Source organism: Perognathus longimembris, chromosome 24 (genome assembly GCF_023159225.1).
Source record: "Perognathus longimembris pacificus isolate PPM17 chromosome 24, ASM2315922v1, whole genome shotgun sequence".
NCBI lineage: Eukaryota > Metazoa > Chordata > Mammalia > Rodentia > Heteromyidae > Perognathus > Perognathus longimembris.
This window is the reverse complement of record NC_063184.1, coordinates 15488642-15509217: the sequence shown is the minus strand read 5'-3', so window position 1 is coordinate 15509217 and position 20576 is coordinate 15488642. Positions and strand designations below refer to the sequence as shown.

Genomic DNA, 20576 nt, shown 5'->3' with positions numbered 1-20576 from the left:
AGGCCTTCGCTGCCCTCGGGTGCAAGCTGTGGTTCTCCCCTTCAGCCCACCACCTGTTGTTGGGGCGGAACCTCTCCTTCCCCGATCCCCTCTTTTTGCTGAGCACCCCGTTTTTTCCTTTCCCAGGAAAGGCTGGCAACTTTGGTGCTAGCTTAGGGCGCTCGGCCCGCCCGGGAGTGGTAGGAGCTGCTCACCACCCCCCTCCCCACACCGCCCCTGGGGCAGGGCCGAGAGCCCCCAGCCGGCGCCAGTGGCTGCCGGGGCGGCGAGTCCGGCGCGCGCGCCCCCCACTCGCGCCCCTCGCCCCGCCCCGCCCCGCCCCGCGCGCCCCTCCCCGCGCGCCCCTCCCCGCGGGCGGCGCGGCTCCCCCCGCAGCGCCGCCCCTCGCCGGAGGGGGCCGAGGGGCTCGGCCGAGCCGCGCTGCAGACCTGCGCCGCGCAGCCCGCCGCACAGTGGCCGCGGCAGCCGCGGCGGAGGCGACTGGGGGTTCCCGGGGTTTGCAGTTCTCTTCGGGGAGCCGAGGAGGAAGCACCCCCTATCCCCCCAGTGCCCAGCACCGTGCACCCCAAGCTGTGCCTGGCGCGCGGCTCTGCCCCGCGGCCGCTCGGGCCTCCCCGGCCGGCATGGATTTCCTCGCGGCGCTCGCGCTCCTGTGCTCGCTCTACCTGCCCGCCGCCGCCGAGTTCGACGGGAGGTGAGGTGGGGCCCCGGGGCGCCCTGTCTCCTTTCCCGCGCTGAGTGCACACTCGGGGTGACGACTCCCGGGTACAGAAGTTGGGGCAGCGCGCAGGCGGGGGGGGGTCGGCAGGAGCGGGGGCGCCCCGCGGGATCCCCGGCTCGGCTCCCCGAGGTGGGGCGCAGCGGGGCGAACGCCCATCCCAGCTCCGGGCCGGGCGACGAGGGAGGCTTGAGGCTGGGTCTGAGCTGCAGCCTGGCCCCGGCCCCCCCCCCCCCCCCGCGCCCCGGTCCCCAGACGGCGCCCCCGGGGAACCGTGCGGGGCGTCGCGGCCAAAGCCTTGTTTGGAGACTGGGGTGGGGGGTTGGGGGGGGTTGCGGATCACCCCCAAAGGGCGCGAGCTCTGGAACCTGTTGGCATCTGCGCCGCCACTCGGCTTTCATGAGAAGAGAAATAAGCGCTGAGAGGGGAGGGCGGCGTGAGAGTTGGGGCGCCAGTGTGTGGAAGAGGGTGCACGCCCCAAGACTCCCCAGACCTCTGCCGAGCCTGCTGGGCGGCGTGCTCTGACAGGTCCCCACCTCCGGGCTCGGGCTCGCCTGTCACTCAGCGGCTCCGCCCCGCCCCGCCGCCGCGGGGTCCGCTCGGGGGTGGGGGGAGCGGGGTCGGGGCGCGCACCCCGCGCTGCTGCCGCGGGGCTATGAACCCCCTTACCCCGCCACCCAGACGCCCGCTCCCGCGCCGCCCGTCTCCTCCCCACCCCTCCGTGGATGGCGGCGTGGCCCCACGCGGCCGCACCTGCTCTACCTGCAACCTCGTAACCCATCAACCCCGCGGTTAATGGAGCGGCTTTCTTATAACCCCGAGGGGAATCGTGGGGCGCTCTGGGGGGGAAGCACAGCTGGAAATTCACCACCTGCTAGGAGGAAATAGAATGAGGGTTTTTTTTGTACTTTGGGCCCGGTGTGTGTGCGGGGGGGGGGGGGCAGGAAGGGCAGAGAAAGCAAAAAGAAAGAAAGAAAGAAAGAAAAATAGATGAAAAGAGTTTAAGGAAAAGTGGGCAGTAGCCAAAAATTAGGCTTTTCGTTTTACTTTAATGAAAAGGTCCACATTTGGGTAGATTGTGAGTTTTTCGCACACATTTACAACAACAACAACAACAAAAAGCATCACATGATAGGACGACAGTTTTAATACACCCTACAAAAGATGTCTAAAACAACCAAAATGATCTGGGAGGAAAACAGCCTCTCAGGTGTGAATCTACACAAAGAAACAGTTTAGCAAATTATGTGTCAATGTGGTGGATAAATCTACATTCTGCAATTGCGTTATTTTTTTAGGCGGTACTTACATTGAGAGTAAAGTAATATGAATTGTTCATACAGACAAGTTTTAAACCAGGAGGACACTAGAGATACTAGCTACACTTTAACACTTTGTCTGGTTTTATTTAGATTTGCTAGTGTGTTTCTGTCTGTCTGTGTCTGTATCTTTGTCTATACCTATCTGTTTCTGTCTCCCCTGTTTCCTGTTACATCTCTCAGAAAGGCCCTGTTTCATTTGATTTTTTTCTTCTTGTTTAGAAACCTCTTTTTGCCTTATCCCCCATTTGCCCTTTATATGAGGCAGAAATTGGTTTTGGTTTGACTGGTCTTAAATACTTTGCAGTTAAAATTGACACCCCACCCTTCAGTAACAGGTGTGAGTCTTTGAGGAATCTGTTTCATTTCAAGCTTTAGAAATCACCCTGTGAATGGCACCTTTGGCACAACTGGTGGTTATGAAAGAGTCTCCACACCCTTCCCGCTGTGTACTGGAGGTGTGTCGGTTTAATTGTCTGCAACTTGAAATTAGATCAGAGCAGAACTATGATGCGAAGGTGTTTTATCCTTGCGTTTCTGCAGGCATGAAAGATTTTGTAGAAGGTTGTTGAGTGATTTTTCTCCCCCCCCCCATAACAAAGAGAAATCTGTATTTTTTATCTCAAGCACCTTTGTTTATTTTGGTTTTTTGTTTGGTAGGTGGCCCCGGCAAATAGTGTCCTCCATTGGCCTTTGTCGGTATGGAGGGAGGATTGACTGCTGCTGGGGCTGGGCTCGCCAGTCCTGGGGACATTGTCAACGTGAGTATCCCAGGAGTTCCGTTCTCCAGGAGGTGGGACTTGTACAATGATCCGCAGCCCACTGAGCAGAAGCTCAGCTAGGTAGAGTGGACCTGAGGCTACAGATACACACAACCCCTTATTCTGCTCCTTCCCATCCTGAGCCACCTGCATGAAGGTGTCAGCTTTGTCACACATGAAGAATCACCTGGGCTGTTGTTCATTGGAGCGCTTCTCCTCTTATCTCCAGCTCCTGTGTTGTCAGGCTTACTCCTTCCTTTACTTCAGGCTGTGAGATGGAGTTGAGATAATGAGTCTAGACTATATTTACACTAAATAAGCTGAGAACTTATTGAAAACATTTTTAATTGTCATTATAAAGGTGATGTAGAAAGGAGTTACAGTTATATAAGTCAGGTAATGAGTACATTTCTTTTTGGACAATGTCTCCCTACCCCTCCCAGTTTTTCCCTCCCATCCCCACCTGAAAGTTGTATAGTTCATTTTCAACATAGGAGAACTTATAAAATCCTCACTCTGTCTCTTGTGTAAAGTATCATAGGATACTTTGGTGTGAATTTTTTATGAAAAAGGGATTATATTTTCACTATTTTATGTAAACCACACAAGATAATTAGAGAAAAAACATCTCTGAAAAAAGCATCATTTGCAAGCTTTGTAATTAGTCAAAATCATGTACTAAGTGCCCTGGCTTTTTTTCTCTGATCAAGATGGGTATGTTAATGGTAAAATTCATAGCCATATCATAAATATTTCAGAAATTAGGAAGTTTGTTCCCAAATCTGACCTGAATCTCAAAATTCATACCTCCCCCCCCCCTTTTTTTTTTTTGGCCAGTCCTGGGCCTTGGACTCCGGGCCTGAGCACTGTCCCTGGCTTCTTCCCGCTCAAGGCTAGCACTCCGCCACTTGAGCCACAGCGCCGCTTCTGGCCGTTTTCTGTATATGTGGTGCTGGGGAATCGAACCTAGGGCCTCGTGTATCCGAGGCAGGCACTCTTGCCACTAGGCTATATCCCCAGCCCCCCCCCCCTTTTTTTAAAGACTCCAAATGATTGAATTTCCAAGGCATATTTAGATTGCTACGTGAATACTTCTGGTGAAATGGGGGCCAGGAGAGAGGTCTGAGTTGGGTTCATGCTTTATTATGAACAAGGAACGGCATCTAGGAATAGAGAAGGTAGTTCAGAAGGTGAGAGCTAGTGATGAAGGAACCTGCCTTAGACATAGATGGGCAATGTTTGACATTCGAGAAAGTTAGATGTTTCCTCAGCTGTTTAACTTTTTTTTTTTTTTGAGCCAGTCCTGGGCCTTGAACTCAGGGCCTGAGCACTGTCCCTGGCTTCTTTTTTGCTCAAGGTTAGCACTCTGCCACTTGAGCCACAGAGCCACTTCTGGCCATTTTCTATATATGTGGTGCTGAGGAATCGAACCCAGGGCTTCATGTATACGAGATGAGCACTCTTGCCACTAGACCATATTCTCCCAGCCCCTCAGCTGTTTAACTTTTTTTTTTTTTTTGGGCCAGTCCTGGGCCTTGGACTCAGGGCCTGAGCACTGTCCCTGGCTTCTTTTTTGCTCAAGGCTAGCACTCTGCCACTTGAGCCACAGCGCCGCTTCTGGCCGTTTTCTGTATATGTGGTGCTGGGGAATCGAACCTAGGGCCTCGTGTATCCGAGGCAGGCACTCTTGCCACTAGGCTATATCCCCAGCCCCTCAGCTGTTTAACTTTTGAGAATTTATCTTTCCCTTTGTGAAGTGGAGAGAGGGGCATCTAGACTGTTGTCTATGGTTGGGGATGGGAAGGTGAAAAAGTGAAGCCGACTCTTGTTCCTTGTGTGTGTCTCTTAAGAGCTGGACCCTTTAACTAGTTGCAATGCGGCCTGCTGCTAAAGAGTTGATGGTCATTCTCATTTCCAGTAAGTGGAAGAACTAGTTGTGCTCCCCCTGGTTTGTCTACTCTACATTATTTTTAAGTAGAGATGGTCAAAAACAAGCATCCCTGGTAGGATTTAGCCTTCTGCCATTTATATCACAGTGTCAGAATTCTTTGTATAGCTAGAGGCTAACAGGTATGTCATTTGATGAACCACCAGGCTGTAGTAACCAGGCAGTGAAGAATGGATTCTTCTCTTGGCCTGTCCTTCTCATGTGAAAAAGAACAAGGGTATCTCTTTGTAGGGGAGTTAATTTCCTCCTTCTTTGTTCCTGTAATTTGCAGGCAACTCTCAAATCTAATGTAATAGTGCTTTGAGGTCCATACAAGCCTCCTAGCCCCACCCAGCATAATGGTGCATAGGCAAAATGCCCTGGTAGCCATGGCAAATACATCTTCCCCTGAAGGCAGAGATTAGGGGCACAGGGGCTGTCTGCCAGGTATGCTGAAAGAATTCCAAGGAGAAATCTCCTCAGACGAGTGGCTCATCAACTGTGGAATTCCCCAGGAAGCTCAGAGCTGGTGTATATTTCCATACCATATAATGAGTTTCCTTCCTAATATCTACTCGCTTGGCAATTCTGAATTTCAGTGAGTACGGAGAGTTTTTGTAGTTACAGTGAGCGTTATAGAAATTTAATCATCTAAGAGATTCCTAATGTTTTACTTTCTGTGTAGTAGCTTTCCTAACATATAGGATACTGTATTTTTATAGCTTCATTTTTTTTCCAATAGAATGCAAAGAGGTTAAATAAAATATTGGATAGCATTTATCTTTTCCATCTTGTTATTCTTCAGTAATCTGAGGAAACTGCTCAATGGAACAAGTTAATTATTGAAATGGTCATGTTATAAAATCTGTACGATGTCTGCACAAGACACAGCTTATCTTAGATGTGGTGAAGGTTTGAGAGCCAGCATAATGGAGGGGACCATGCACTCGGGGCTAGATTTCTTGGTACTAAATTCCAGTTTGATCTCTTGGCTGTCTAACCTAGGTCAGGTATTTCAACGTCCTATGCTTGCTTTTTCCTCATCCCTAAATAAAACCTAGAATAGTACATACCTCAAAGACCTTAACACATTTTGAATGAGTTAGAATTTGTAGAGCACTTGAAACTATTCTCAGCACTGAGTAAATACTACATACATATTTGAAAAGTGAAAAAATGTAGAAATATATCTACTGAGACAGGATTGTAGGAAGAACAAATCTGTGCTATCACTTTAATTGTTAATTAGCCGGGATAAGTGTACTTTTTGTGTCTATACTGCCGAAATTAAAAATATTTCTCAACTTCTCTATTTCAGTAAAATAAAATTCCTTGAAAAAAATTTAAAAGGGCCAAATGCTGCTTTATCACTAATATTGAAGATGGCAGGATGTAAAAATGAATTCATAGATAAACAGGTTTTTCAGTGTGTTTCTCCAGAATCTTTATGGTCCAAATGTTTCTTGTCAATTCAGTTCTGCCTGCCTTCCTTTGTTTTGATATAAACAGGTTGAGGAATGTGAGGGCAAGAGGTCAGCTCAAAGGGGTGAACAGCCCCCCAAAGAGGTGAATAGAATACATTGAACCTTCCTAATTATGATTTGAAGACAGCTTTCATGAAATTACAAGTTTGTCACTTGCCATTCTATAGCAATTAAATCTGGAAATGGACTCCCTACAGACATTCCAGACAACTTTTAGGAAATGTAATGCGAGAAATCATTTTTGGCTTCCTCACCTTAAGTAATCTCAGAGTTCTTTTCTAAGAGGTATGTATTCCCTTATCAAAGATGCCTTGGGTGTAAAAAAAAAAAAAAAGAAAGCAAAGCAAAAGGAAAGGATTCTTGTCTATATACACAGACCCCCTGGTGTCTGCTGTCTAGGAGATTTGCATGGCCCTTTGGGCTGTGATACTTTGATGAGGGGCTATTTCATTTGGTTAAACATTGCTGACCCATTTTGACCTACTAGTCATGGGAGTCAGATCCACATAGGTACACAAAGCATACTACATGTCACGTTTATTTGCTAGCCTCCTTTCCTTGGACTTCTTTGAAGAGAGTACTGTTGCAGCCCCCCCCCCCCCCTCACCCCATCAAGAAACCTCTTCTTCATGAGTCACTATGTTTAGCCCCAAGGCCATATTCAGTCGAGGGACTTTCCATCCATCCCTCTACGCTAAGGAAAGGGATCAGAGCTACAACTCAGATGGGAATTGAATCTGATCTTTCTGCTTCCTGCCTCTACCACCCAGCATTCTGTCCCCACATTCCAGCCCTGCAGGGAAAAGCACAACCCATTCCAGAATGAGGCAGGTTGTGTTTTCATAGTTCCCAAATAGTTCATACTCTTGGCTTCATTCTGTTCTTTGACTCTTTATTTTGTCTTCTTGAGTCATAAATAGATCTCTTGAATGCTGAAAATTCAAATTTTGATGTTTCTAATTGTCCTGATATCCACTTTAATACTGAATATTGATAATAAATACAGTGACTAATATAATTAATACAATTAATATTGATTATTAATATAATGGTAATGTTTAATATTAATATGGGTCTTTATTGTCAAGTGATATTTTACCATGTTAACACACTGATGGTTGCATCTTTACTATGCACAGTCCTTCAGTAATAGACACAAAATATTTCTTGCTCTGTAATTATTCCATTCCTTAATTTTTCAACATCTTAAGGAAACGTTACCGTTTATTATATGAACAATTTCTCTTACCAAATGAAGACTCCTGTACTAGAGATTTCTCGGTGTTTATATATTTTACTTTAAAAGGCTCTTTGTAGACTATGGAAACAATTCTTAACTAGCAGCACCAGGTAACTTAGGATTCCTGAGCTTGCCCTTTGACATTTTCCCAGATTAGCCAGTTAACATGTTTTAGTTACACTATTATTTTACAAGCAGGTTTTCAAGACATACTGTAGCTCTAAACTGTATCAGAGAACTTTAATGTAGAGAAGATTATATAAATATATAGGTGTTATATTCCTGTATCGTTGTTTATGTGAGGATTGGCTGTATGTGTGACATATGACAATGGCATTTTAAAATTGAAAGCATAAAACCTCAAGATACAGCTAGTTCAGGTTTCAGTAAAGCTATTCACCTGAGTTCTTTGGCCATCAGTGAGCCATTTGTGGTTTCTTGAGGAAATGATATGAATTAGGATGGTTTTGTATATTTTATCCCTGCAGGGAAACTTGAGGTGTTTTGGTTGGAGGTTTTGGAAAGGTCTGAAGCTTATAGCTACAGACTGATTTTGCTTTCTTCTGAACTGTATTTTCTGCTCTCTCCCTTCCCTGCAGGAAGTAACAGCTACAGCTGTACAAAGCCCATGTAGACTGTTAGATTCTTTTTAAGTTTTAGATAAATGTATAGGTCAATGAAACACAGAAACCATGAAATAATAATTCATTTAGAAGCTATTTAGGAGTTGTTTAGTAATTTTAGTTGGATAATGTATATTGCTGGCTAATGGTTGTAGACATTGGAAAGAGTGATGAGAAAGTAATTGAATTCCTTCTGTATTTCACATGAAAAGGCCATTAGATGAGGCAGAGAGGGTTAGTTTAGTAAATGAAATATTTAAATTTCACAATTTACTTGTATCTGTCTAGATTCCCAAGTTTAGTCTGTAGGAGGAATATGATTTATTAATATTTACTCTCTCCACTAGACATTGACTTCCTGCCCTTCATCACAAATTGTATAGATTATGTCTTTCTTTGATTACTTATGTCTTGATATTCTCTTTTAAAAAATTAAGAATAAATTCATCTTTTTTTTCCTTTGCAGTGTTGGGTATAGGACCACAGGCCTTTTGTGTGCTAAGCAAGTACTCTTAACCCCGGGCTTCAACCTTAGCTCTTAAATTAGAAAATTTGAATTCAGCCTGGAAGGTGACTCAAAGTGTTGCAACTCACAGGGAAGTTATTTCTACTGGATGCCTTCTGTTTGTAGTCAACAACCATAGCAACTTGTGTTGAACATGCATGACTATTTTATACATGCTTATGTGGTAGTATGCAGCCTAGCAGTAACTGGGAAACTTGGCTGCTCAGAACCCTGTCAGAGATGGTCAGATCAGGTTAGTACAGATAAATAGACTTCATTGTCCTGAGTTGATTAATTTCCTTTTCTAAGTTTGGAATGAGGATACAGAACTTACTCTTTTTTTCTGAGATAGGAATAAAAGCAAGGCAGTGATAATTTGATAATCACTTTTGGCAGTGAACCTGAATCCCCCCAAACGCTTAGGAAATAAAAGTTTTTGATGAACACTACTCAACTTCCACTTCCCCTTGAAAGGTTGTGTAAGAACACCATGTACTTTGAGTGACTTCAAGTGGTCTTAGAATTCAGATTCCAAGCTAAAAGCCATTTTGAAGAAGCTTGACCTTTCCCTAACAGGTAATTTTTGAGCAAGTATAGTCTTCAAAGATAAATTTCTCAGAAATGACTTTGTTCTTACACTCTTTTCCCAATGAGAACTGATTTTTATAAGAACATTAACGTCTTGTAATTTCCTGAGGTCCCCTCACACAGTTAATCCAGGCAGTCCTTAACCTTTGTGGTTTAGAAATGCTCATACTTCTCAAGCTGGAAGGAAAGCACTCTAAACCCTTGGAAGTTCAGCTGCTAAGTCTGTCCTTGAACCAACAGGGCTGTGCTGCTGGAACAACACTGTCTGCTTCTCAAACTTTTGATCAGTTGTCAAGTCAAAAACTAGTGGGTACTTCCCCACTTCCCATCTCCCTGTGACATAGCCAATGCTCATCATTTAGATTTGATGTTTTTCGTCTATAGAATTCACCCTGTATGTGCGTGTGTGCACATGCTAGTTCTAGGGCTTGAACTCCAGGCCTCCGGCTCTTACTTAGCTTTTTCACTCAATCACTTGAGCCATACTTCTCTAGTTCAATTTTTTGCTGGTTAATTGGAGATAAGAGTCTCTTGAATTTGTCTGCCTGGGCTGGCTTTGAACCAGGATCTTCAGGTTACAGGTGCGAGCCACCAACATCAGACTTACCTTCTAGGCATTTTGAGTCATTTGAATTACCTGCATGCTTTTAAGGTGATAATCTGATCTTCAGATCTCAGTCTCTTGAGTAGCTAGAATTACACACTTTCATAAGTCAGGCAATGAGTGCATTTATTTTGGACAATATCACCCCCAACACAGATATTTTTAACATCCCTATTTTTTTGATACTAAGTTCTAGCCCTCGATAGGCAGCCAGTGTTTCTCAATAATATTTGCAGATTTTTGAACATTTTCAGAGTTCGCAGTTCTTAGCATTAGATATGCTTTGTTCAAAGCCTCAAAGGAGGCTTATTTGCAAAAATTAGAGGGCTTAAATTCCTTTTCAATGCAAGTTCCCTAAGGAACTAAGGTCAAAGAAGAATGTCGCTAAATTTACAGAAACTAACTCTACAGGTAGACTTTCCAAGTATAAACTTCTGGCACCCAAAATACTCTTCCAGTCTTTGGGACCTTCTATTTTATTTTGGTGCTTAGATTTTATAGACTTGGTAAATATACCAAATGTTTGCCCGGCAACAAATGGTAAACCCACTGCTCATTAATAGAAAAACACATATTACAACTATGTATTACAGAATTTTTATTGCTTTTAATTTTTTTTATTATCTTTAAGTCGTTGTACAGAAGGGTATCAATTCAACATGTCAGTTTGTGAGTACAATGCATATTGATCAATAATTCTCCCATCTCCCCCGACCTCACCCATTCCTTTAATTTTCCTAGTTCTATTTTCATATATATACCTTTAGTATTATGACTGTATTCACAGTATGTTTAAATGTATATGTTTAGAGGTTATGTTACATATAACTTATTTTAATAGGTTGGGTTTTTTTGTTTGTTCGTTTGTTTTTTGCCAGTCCTGGGGCTTATACTCAGGGCCTGAGCACTGTCCCTGGTTTCTAAGCTAGCACTCTACCACTTGAGCCACAGCACCACTTCTGGCTTTTTTTGTATATGTGGTACTGAGGAATCAAACCCAGGGCTTCATGTATGCAAGGCAAGCGCTCTACCACTAGGCCATATTCCCAGCCCACATTTTAATAGTTTTTAGTGGATAAATTGGTCCAAATTCACATGCTTTCATACATTTTCATAGTGTTTCTTAAATATAATGACATATGGAGAGCCTTTGTCTTTTGATTTGGTTTTAAATTCATTGACAAGGTATTTGGTGTATCTTGATGTCTGGTAGCCTAGTATTAAGATATTTCCATGTATATTTTTCTAACTAAGGCAGAAGTAGTTTTGAGACACCTTTGCAGAAGAAAAGTATAAAATTATGAAGAAATAACTGTAAATGTTCAATACTTGTGTAGAGTCTGAGGAATTCTTCTGTATCCTTTAATTTCTATGAATAAGCACACTGAAGTCATTAAGCTTTCAGATGCTGCTCCTACCTGTTTTCAGGGATGTAGGTGCTGGTGTTATCGAATGCACGGAGCTGTGCAGTTAGGAATTGAGTTTGGCAGACTCACGGCAACTGCTTTTCTGACAATGGAAAGCATAAAAATTGGAGCGTGGAGAAAATTCTCATTATTCCTTTCTTGTAGCCAATATTGAAGGCTGAAAGGTAGAAGAACATGTCAGGGCAGACCTTTTCCTTTCTTGCATTTACCTGGCATTTGTCACGTGTGGGGAGGAGCCTCTTGCTTAAAAGGCTATGTGCTTCTGTCTGAATCAGTTGGTAACCGTATCAGCCATCACACACTTTAACACTTTTATATGTTCTTAAGGTTTTACTTGGTCTAGAATTTGGGTATTTTTATAATCTTTTACAGTAAATGAAACTATATCCAAGAAGATAAAGAAAAGGACTTATTTTCTTAAGGTTTCTGATGTCTCTCCCTTCTTCCCTTCCTCCTTCTTTCTCTCTTCCTTCTCTCTTTCAATCCTCTCCTTTCTCCTGTACTTTCTCTCCTCTTTCCCTTTCCCTTTCCCTCTCCTGCTCGATCTCTCTCTCTCTCTCTCTCTCTCTCTCTCTCTCTCTCTCTCTCTCTGCCTCTCCCTCTCTCTCATTTGAGACAGGGTCTCACTGTATAGGCCTTAAACTTAAAATTCTTTTGCCTCAGCCTTCTGAGTGTTGATAGCGTATAGATATAAGTCAATACACCTAGCTATAAATCTTTTCTGTTTTTCTTTTTGGGGATTGAACCCAGAAATTCATATTCTACACAAGTGCTCTATCACTGAGCTGTATCCATCTCCTTTTCTTCAGCAGTCTCAACTGCAGGTTGTCTCCAAAGTGTAAGCTTGTATTATAGAAGCATGAAAAATTAATCAGAATAGTTTCATTTCTCTGATTTGAATGAGTCATGATTTTGTAACATAATCAGGGTGCTTGTTAATTTTTGAGTGAGTCACACTTCATAAAATTATCAGAGTGCTTATTAGTTTTAACCATGCATAGTAAAGCACATATTATCAGCTGGAGGCCCTAGATGAACCAAAAGTGGTTCTGGGGCCAGTTTGTAAGATAGTCCCAGAGTTGTAACGGTGTACCTATGCTGGCAGTGCTCTCTGAATTGACTCCAGTGACCAGCTAAAACAGCTGTAGAGAAACATTTTTAGGAGAAAATGGGACTGATTTTTTAAAATAGTGTTTTATGTTGTTAATGAATTCCACTTTTGCGCTACTCATAGGGCCCTCCATCCCTACAAATGCATGTAGTACATTTATTTTGGGTAACTTTACAAAAAATAGTCATGATAGCTGCCTATGGAAACTTCCTGACTAATCAATAAAGAATAGAGAAACTTTCTGGAAGCAATCTGTTCCGAGTTTAACATTTCTTTAATTTAAAATGTAGTTGTATGTAGTTTGAAAATGTAAATTTTTAACTTATGGGTCATGGACTAAAATTTTATGCAAGCTTAACAGATATATATATATATATACTGTAAAATTTACGGTGTATGTCCAGGTTAATTTATGTTAAGTAGGAAGAATGTGACCCAAGCTTAAGTAAGATATAAGAAGAAAGTAAATGATATAGAACTGTTTGGTTTCATAGAACTAAAATAGGTAGTTAGAAAATAATGATGTTTGCTACTCTTTAATACTTGTTTTACCTTGTGTTAAAACACTTTTTGTGATACATTAGCTCATTCAAAATTGGCAGTAAAAAATTTAAAGAAACGGTATCCTTTTATAATTTTTCTCTTTATAATGCATAAACACTTTTCCTTACGATGTGATCCAGAACGTAATTTATCCTTTGATTCATTTTCAGCTGTATAATTAGATCACATTTGATTTGTTTCATTATTCTATTTTAATAAATGTGTCAACATCAGGATACGGTGAGTTCTTTCAAAATTGAAAACAGCAATAAAAACATGAATTGTTGCAAACCTAACCAACATGGGGAAAAAGTCTATCAGGCACATGTAATTTATGCCTTTAAAATACAGATCCACCATTCTGGATCACTTGGTAAAACATCACTCTTAATGAATCAAATTGGATATGGAATTTTTTCTACTAGCTCCCTCTACAACCAAGACTCCATTCACATGTTTAAATTGAACAAATAAATATACAAAAGTGACACATTAAAGTTGACATTTTATATTTTAGAGAAGGAAGGCATTCTTCCAAAAGAGAAGCAATAAAATCACTCTTTTCCTTCCAGGAATCTTGGTAGGTTGAAAACTGACCATGATTACTAGTCTTTCAAGTTTTTTCCCTTTCATTCCACGTAACTGGTTGATTTATGCATCCTCAAGTGAAATGGCTGAGCTTTCATAGTTAATTCTTGTTGCTATTGACAACCAAAGCAGCCATGCAAGAAGAAAAAGTCCAGTGAAAGGGATGAAAACAAAATCAACCTTAATATTTCCTCCCTGGGGCTGGAGAGAAGGAAAAATACAGTATGTGAAAGGCAGGTAAGTAAAGATGTCAGGTTAACAACTACCAACCTGGTTGCTAATTGTTCAAAACTTATAATTTTTTTTCAGATGTCTTGTCCAACACTCAGTTAAATAAAAGGATACTGTCTCTAGGAACCAAAAATTAATATTGTCAAAAATTGGAATTGAAATTTTGGATTGGATTATACCAGTGTCACCAAAGGCCTGAGATATTTCACTAGGATTCCAACTACAGAAGAATAGCAAAACTTCAATTATTGGTTAATATTTTTGTTATAAAATGCTTTTAATAACAAAATGGTGACTAAAATATTACTATTTTAAACGTGTCCTAGACTTTTTTTTTGTTTCAGAAAGCACTGAAAGTTGAATGTGTGTAAGTCTCCGGGAATGTAACAAGTTGATAAATACCCAAGTCCAGCCTCCTTACAGAAAAAAAGATCTGGAATTTCTTTTTTTGGACATTTGTTTTGCAGCTTTCTACGTCTTAAGGCAGAGAATAGCAAGGATAAGGTGCCAGCTCAAAGGTTAGATGAACCTATTTCTTGAAATACTTTGGCTAATCTATGTCTTGAAAAGGCATAACTTCTAAATAATAACTCTCTAAGGCTATAAACAACAACATTTAACATTAGTTGTTTTCCACTTCCATTTTTGGGGGTTAGTGGGGAGACTGTTCTCTTTAGAGATGTGTTTTTTCTGTTTTTAATTATACTAAGTTTAATTCAGCTGTTACATTAAGCTTTTCTCTTTCAGTTTATAATTCCTTTCTCTTGTTTTATAAATCTAATAAATTGACCTCCATTCTAACCTAAAGGACAGTTTAAATTTTTAACACTTAAAGAAGCAAATATAAAAATAAAAAAATAAAAAAAACAACCTCAAACAAAAACCCTAAGTCCACCAAATGAAATTACTAACATCAACCTATCATTTACCTGAGGGAAATGTGTTTCATATTTATTAATTCTTCATGGAACAATTCAGGTAAGAAACATTTTTGTTGTATAAAATATACGGACTGTTTTAATAGCACATACATGTTCACATGATACTGTTTTGGTATATAAAGCATTCCTTGTTTCAGATATTTGGGTCAGTGAATAAATTCCACTTAACAAACCAGTCTATGACATTTTAGTGGAAAACTTTGGAGCAATACTCATGAAATTCTAATGCTCAAATGGAATTGGTTCCAAGAAGACAATGTACTTTAAGTGATGCAAGATATTACTATATGTATTATAGAAAATGTTTTTAAATGAGAATTTTAATAGGAAACATTTGGGACCAACATTGATAGCACTAGAAATAAAAGTTAAGGAAATTGATTAAATAAACTAAAAAATAAAAAGCTTGAAGAGCAACATGAGATTGGGGCATTGATGGAACAGAGAAAGCTGATAGTAGAAATTATGTTTTTGAGGAACTTAAACTTTTCTGAGTTTCCTGAGTTCATTTTGGTGACTTGTAGATAAGAGTCTTACATTGTAGGATTTTTAAATGAGGATCAGATAAGAAAAGAAGGACAGCACTTAACTCAGGGAGAGGCTCATGTCCCCGTTGAATAAAATGGCTGCAGAGGTAGTGGTGCTGATGTAGACGGCAGATGATGGAATGAAGGCATTGATGCGTTTGATTGTGATTTGGTGAGCTAGAGAACCATATAGGAGAGGGTAGAGGTGATGACACCCATTTGGAAGATACTCAGTTCCAAGCACTTGTGAGACTTGGAAGGAGAAAGTTTTGATGCATTATTGAATTCCAGAGTAACATCTGAGGGCAGAGAGTTGGTTCCGTTTTCTTCCACTGAACTCTATCCTTCCTTTCTACTCTTTAGTAAGCATTGATAAACACCATCACTGATGATTCCATTGATTCTCCATATGGGATCGGCTTTAAATATAGAAGAGTATGGGATTGGCACAGTATGAATAATAATCTATCAGTTGTAATTTCTTAAAAATTCTTTCTTGTTTTCCCTTTGGCCTCACAGTTGAAAAAAAAAGTTTACTGCATTTGTTTAAATCAAGGGCTGGAAAAAAAAACCCCATTTTCATAAACAGAATATCTTTTATCCCTTTCGGTTGGCTTTTTCTATTTTGTGAAGAAAGGATAGCTACTTTGTGTATTCCTGTGCCGGTGCTTGCAGGAATCAAACTCGAGGCTTCACACTCATGAGTAGCTTTTCCACACAAGGCTGGAACTCTACCACTTGAGCCAGACTTCCACTTCTGACTTTTAGTGGGTTAACTGGAGTTAAAGAATCTCTTTCAGATGTTTCTGTCCCAGGTGGCTTGGACTTGTGATCCTTACATTTCAGCCTCTTGAGTAGCTAGTATTAGAGGAGTGAGTCACCAGCACCTGACTTCACATTTTTTTTTTAAATTTTTTTTTGGCCAGTCCTGGGGCTTGGACTCAGAGCCTGAGCACTGTCCCTGGCCTCTTTTTGCTCAAGGCTAGCACTCTGCCACTTGAGCCACAGCGCCACTTCTGGCCATTTTCTGTATATGTGGTGCTGGGGAATTGAACCCAGGGACTCATGTATATGAGGCAAGCACTCTTGCCACTAGGCCATATCCCCAGCCCCACATTTATTTTTAAATAGCTCATTGCCACTTTCTCTTGAACACCATCCTTACTGTCACAGCCAGAAATTTGTCTCTTCTCTACATGTTCCATTGCACAGAGCCTGTTTCATACTCGACACTGGTTTCTTGTGGGTCGAAATCATTGACTTGGCTGAACTTCTTATTCCATAAAGAGAAGAATACATCTTTATACCCAGCCAGTTCAGTACACTTTATTTTTCTTTGTGCCAGTCTTAGGGCTTGGACATAGGGCCTATGTGCTGTCCCCGAGCTTTTTTGCTCAAAGCTAGAGCTCTACCACTTGAACTGCTTCAGTTCTGCTTCAGGCTTTTCACTGGTTAAATGGAGATAAGAGTCTCAAGGACTTTCTTGCCCTGGCTGGCTTTGAACCGCAATCCTCAGATCTCAGGCTTCTGAGTAGCTATGATTTCCGGTGTGAGCCATTGGTACCTAGCCAGTAAAGAAATAAGGGCCACACATTTCTATATAAAAGGAATAAAAATGATGATCAAAATGTGATCATGAGGAGTGGATGGTAGTTTCTAGGAAAGGAAGCTTACTGGGAAAAAGTATTTTGTCTGACTATCTTTTGACCTTATTCTATATCACAGATCTTAACTCTTTCTTAAGGGTCTAAAGAAGATGTTTATTTATATTCTTGGAAACACAAAAGAGTAATCTGATTGTGCCATCTTCTGTTTATATTCTACTGGCTATTTACAACCATGGGTAGAATCCTGACTCTTTGAGTGTAAGGCTCTTTAGGCTGACAACTGCTTTCTATTTAAAGGGTTGGTTCTGTTGTTGCTGCTGTTGGGTGGCCCCAGTCATAGTGTCCTGCCATTGTGTTTTAGAACCTTTGTGCCTGCTGCCTGTTTTATGCTACTGATTCTGAGTAAAAATCTCTTCACTTATTCTCTTGGTGAGTTTCTACTCATTCTTGAAGATTCAGCTCACAATTCCTCTTAAAACCTTTCCTGGTATCTGTTCTGCTCATTCTGCCCTGCAGAGGAATTCTGTCCTCTGTATTCTCTTAATAGCATATACACCTGTCCTGGTTGTCCTTGTCAGAAGACTGTATGCTATTCCAGAAGAGGTATGGTGTATTTAAACCTCATAGACATGCAGGATGAGGTATGCATGTATAAATATCAACATGTGCACAGTTTATGGTAGAAGTGTACAAGCGGCTTATGACATCCTCAGGGAGTGCAATACATGCTGTAGAAGGAGCTAAAGCAGATCTTGGTATGGTAATGGTTGACATAAATATTGAAACCTGACTAGATGGGGTTCCAGTAGAGAAGGAGACAAATGGCATTCCCTGGGACCATGTGGAGGTATCAGAGAGGATTATTTCCTGTGAATTACAATGCAGCTGCTATGTACATGTGCTTAGAGATAAGACTGGAAGGATAGGCAGCAGTCAGATCATGAAATATAGTACTGAATATCATCCTAATCATTGAGGATGATGAGCTAAAAACATGATGGAAGGGCAGGTGCTGGCTGCTCACGCCTGTAATCCCAGCTACTCAGGAGGCTGAGATCTAAGGAATGCAACTGGAAGCCTGGGTGGATAAGTCCATGCGACTCTTATCTCGAGTTAACTACCAAAAAGCTGAAAGTGGAGGTGTGACTCAAGTGGTAGAGTGACAATCTTTAGCAAAAAAGCAAAGGGACACTGCCCAGGCACGAGTTAAGTCACACACACACACACACACACACACATACACACACGGATTACATATTTAACAGTCATTAATGGATATTAATGGTCCTTCCTTCCCTTCCTTCCCTTCCTTCCCTTCCTTCCCTTCCTTCCCTTCCTTCCCTTCCTTCCCTTCCTTCCCTTCCTTCCCTTCCTTCCCTTCCTTCCCTTCCTTCCCTTCCTTCCTTCCTTCCTTCCTTCCTTCCTTCCTTCCTTCCTTCCTTCCTTCCTTCCTTCCTTCCTTCCTCCTCCCTCCCTCCCTCCCTCCCTCCCTCCCTCCCTCCCTTCCTTCCTTCCTTCTGCATTTGTTTCCTGAGTATGTAACTTAAATAGCTTTAATCACCATTCTCTACCCCTTTTTCCCATGTGTGTATATGTGTGAGTGTGTGTATGTGTGTGTGTGTGTGAGTGTGTGTATGTGTGTGTGTGTACATGTGTGTACTGGGGCTTGAATTCCAAGCCTGGGCACTGTCCCTTTGTTTTTTACTCAAGGTCAATGACCTAACACTAGAACCCCAGATCCATGTCCAGCTTTTTGTTGGTTAACTGGAGATAAGAGTGTCATAGACTTTCCTGCCGATGCTGGATTTGAACTGTGGTCCTCAGATCTCAGCCTCCTGAGTAGGACTACAGGCATAGGCCACCAATATCGGTTCCTTTCTCTTTTCTGCTTAGTGTTTTGCTCTCACCTCACTCTCCTCCGAATTCCCTCAAATTGTTCCGCTGTGTTTCAGCACTCCAGAGGAACTGGTCAATTGAGCTTGGACCTGGGACCTCACTTTCTGTGCTTTCCATGTAGTCTGGTGAAACATCTGCTCACTTCTGCCTTATTTGGATGTTGTGAGGCAAAATTCAGTCAGCCGTGTGGAATGGTTTGCAGTTTTGTTCATGAGAGCATTTAGCGGGCTGCCTTTTTAATAACAGTCCAAAGCACTTTAACTTTTCTTTCTTCCTTCCTTTCTTTTTTTTTTTTTTTAACTACAGCAGGACTGTGAATTTGACATCTTAGAATCCACACAAAATGTTGACACTAGAATTCGGATGAGCTAGAATTTGGCACTGGAGTTTGGGGAAAGCTGAATTGCTCTGTTGTGGAGTTCTTGGACAGTAGAATTTCTGCGATCTTGTTCTGCATGTGAGATGTGGTGTCCTAAGGCCCTTTCCATTGGATGCCAATAAAACGCTGCTCCATTCCCTGTCCTATTAATAGAGCAGTGAGCTATTCATACGGCTCTTAGCCACTTGTGCTCTTCAAAAAAAGATATTCTCATTATGTTTCTTTTCTACTCAAGTGAATCTATCCCAATCTGAACTCTGTGGCACTAGTTAGATGTACTAAGATCTGAAATCCCCCTGTTCTGTGTCTGTCTGTCTGTCTGTCTGTTTATTCTTCTGCCCTACCTTTGCATGCTTCTCTGTCACTTTATTTCTAGGCAAGATAACCTAGGAGACAAAGTTCTTTTTACTGTTTTTTCCCCCCACAAACTGGGGCCTTACACTTTTGCTTGGCTTTCTCACTCTGGGCTCACACTCTACAATTGGAGCCACACCTCTACTTTCAGCATTTTGCTTCTTACTTGGAGATAAGAGTCTCTTGGATGTTCCTGCCTGTGCTGGCTCTTATCCATAATCCTCTGATCTCAGCCTCCTGACATTTATAGCCTTGTAGGGTTACAGTCATGCTATACCAGCACCTGGCAAGACAAGGTTCTTTGTTACTACTTTTAGCAGTACCATGCCTGAATAAACACATTATGTAGATTGGACAATTAACAAATGATTCTTAGGATTTTGAAGAGTTTCTTATCCATGTGAAGAATGCCTACTCAAGTTATGAACAGTACCTGAGGTTAGGCTGGATTTTCCCTTGTCACCTTCTTGATTCCCTGTCTCCTTAGGCTTCTAGGCTTCTCATTGTGTTCTTATTTTTCAAACTTAAGTACTTGCATTCTAGTGTGATTAGCTTACTTATAAAACACTGTAGCATGTGTGTTGGAGTTTAATTTTTCCCTACATAATTTGATAACTTAGTACTTATATCTCAGGTAGAAAAAAAATGGTGCACTTCTCAAGACCCTAGCAACATCTGTTAGGATGGGATTTTATTTTTTTTTTTAGTGAAATTTTAGAGTGTAGTCAAAGAGAAGAGGCTTGGACATGTGACATGAAGAGCTATGTTTGGTTTGCCAGTTGAGACTTGTTTCTTTTTCTAGTTAAAACAATGCCGTAGGGGTTACTTTAAGGGCATCATGGAGCTTATGCTATAGGAATGTTAGAAAGTTTTGAATTTGATCATCTATTTGGCTTAGTTCTGGAAACTGGTTTTGGAAAGCAAAACAAAATAGTCATATCTGTGATCTTTATGTGGCCTTTACTGAGCTAGCAATAGTGGGCCAAATCTCTTATTTCTCTGATGAAGCAGAGAAACAACTCTGCCTCCGCTGATAACTGTATGGCATCAACAGGCACATTGTTTCTTCCAAACTAAGTGAATCATCTACAGTTGATGTTTTTAGAAGTGTACTACTGAATGAAAATAGATCATCTTTAATTTTTTTTTTCTGTTTAGGGGCAGGTGATTGATCTACTGTTCACAGAGAAATGCTTACAAGAG

The 20576-nt window shown here is 41.5% G+C and overlaps 1 protein-coding gene across 4 annotated transcripts in view; it reads left to right on the top strand.

Moving 5' to 3' along the window:
* Positions 1 to 415: 415 nt before the first annotated feature.
* Positions 416 to 20576, top strand: part of Npnt (nephronectin) — a 61383-nt gene continuing 41222 nt past the window's right edge. Inside the window, exons 1-3 of one of the 4 annotated variants that reach the window (XM_048333787.1) lie at positions 416 to 694; positions 2698 to 2798; positions 14137 to 14187. In XM_048333787.1, coding sequence (XP_048189744.1) covers positions 624 to 694; positions 2698 to 2798; positions 14137 to 14187 — 223 coding nt within the window. In that variant the 5' untranslated portion in view covers positions 416 to 623. The remainder of the gene's footprint in view (positions 695 to 2697; positions 2799 to 14136; positions 14188 to 20576) is intronic. The other 3 variants (XM_048333789.1, XM_048333788.1, XM_048333790.1) reach the window with 3 other exon arrangements.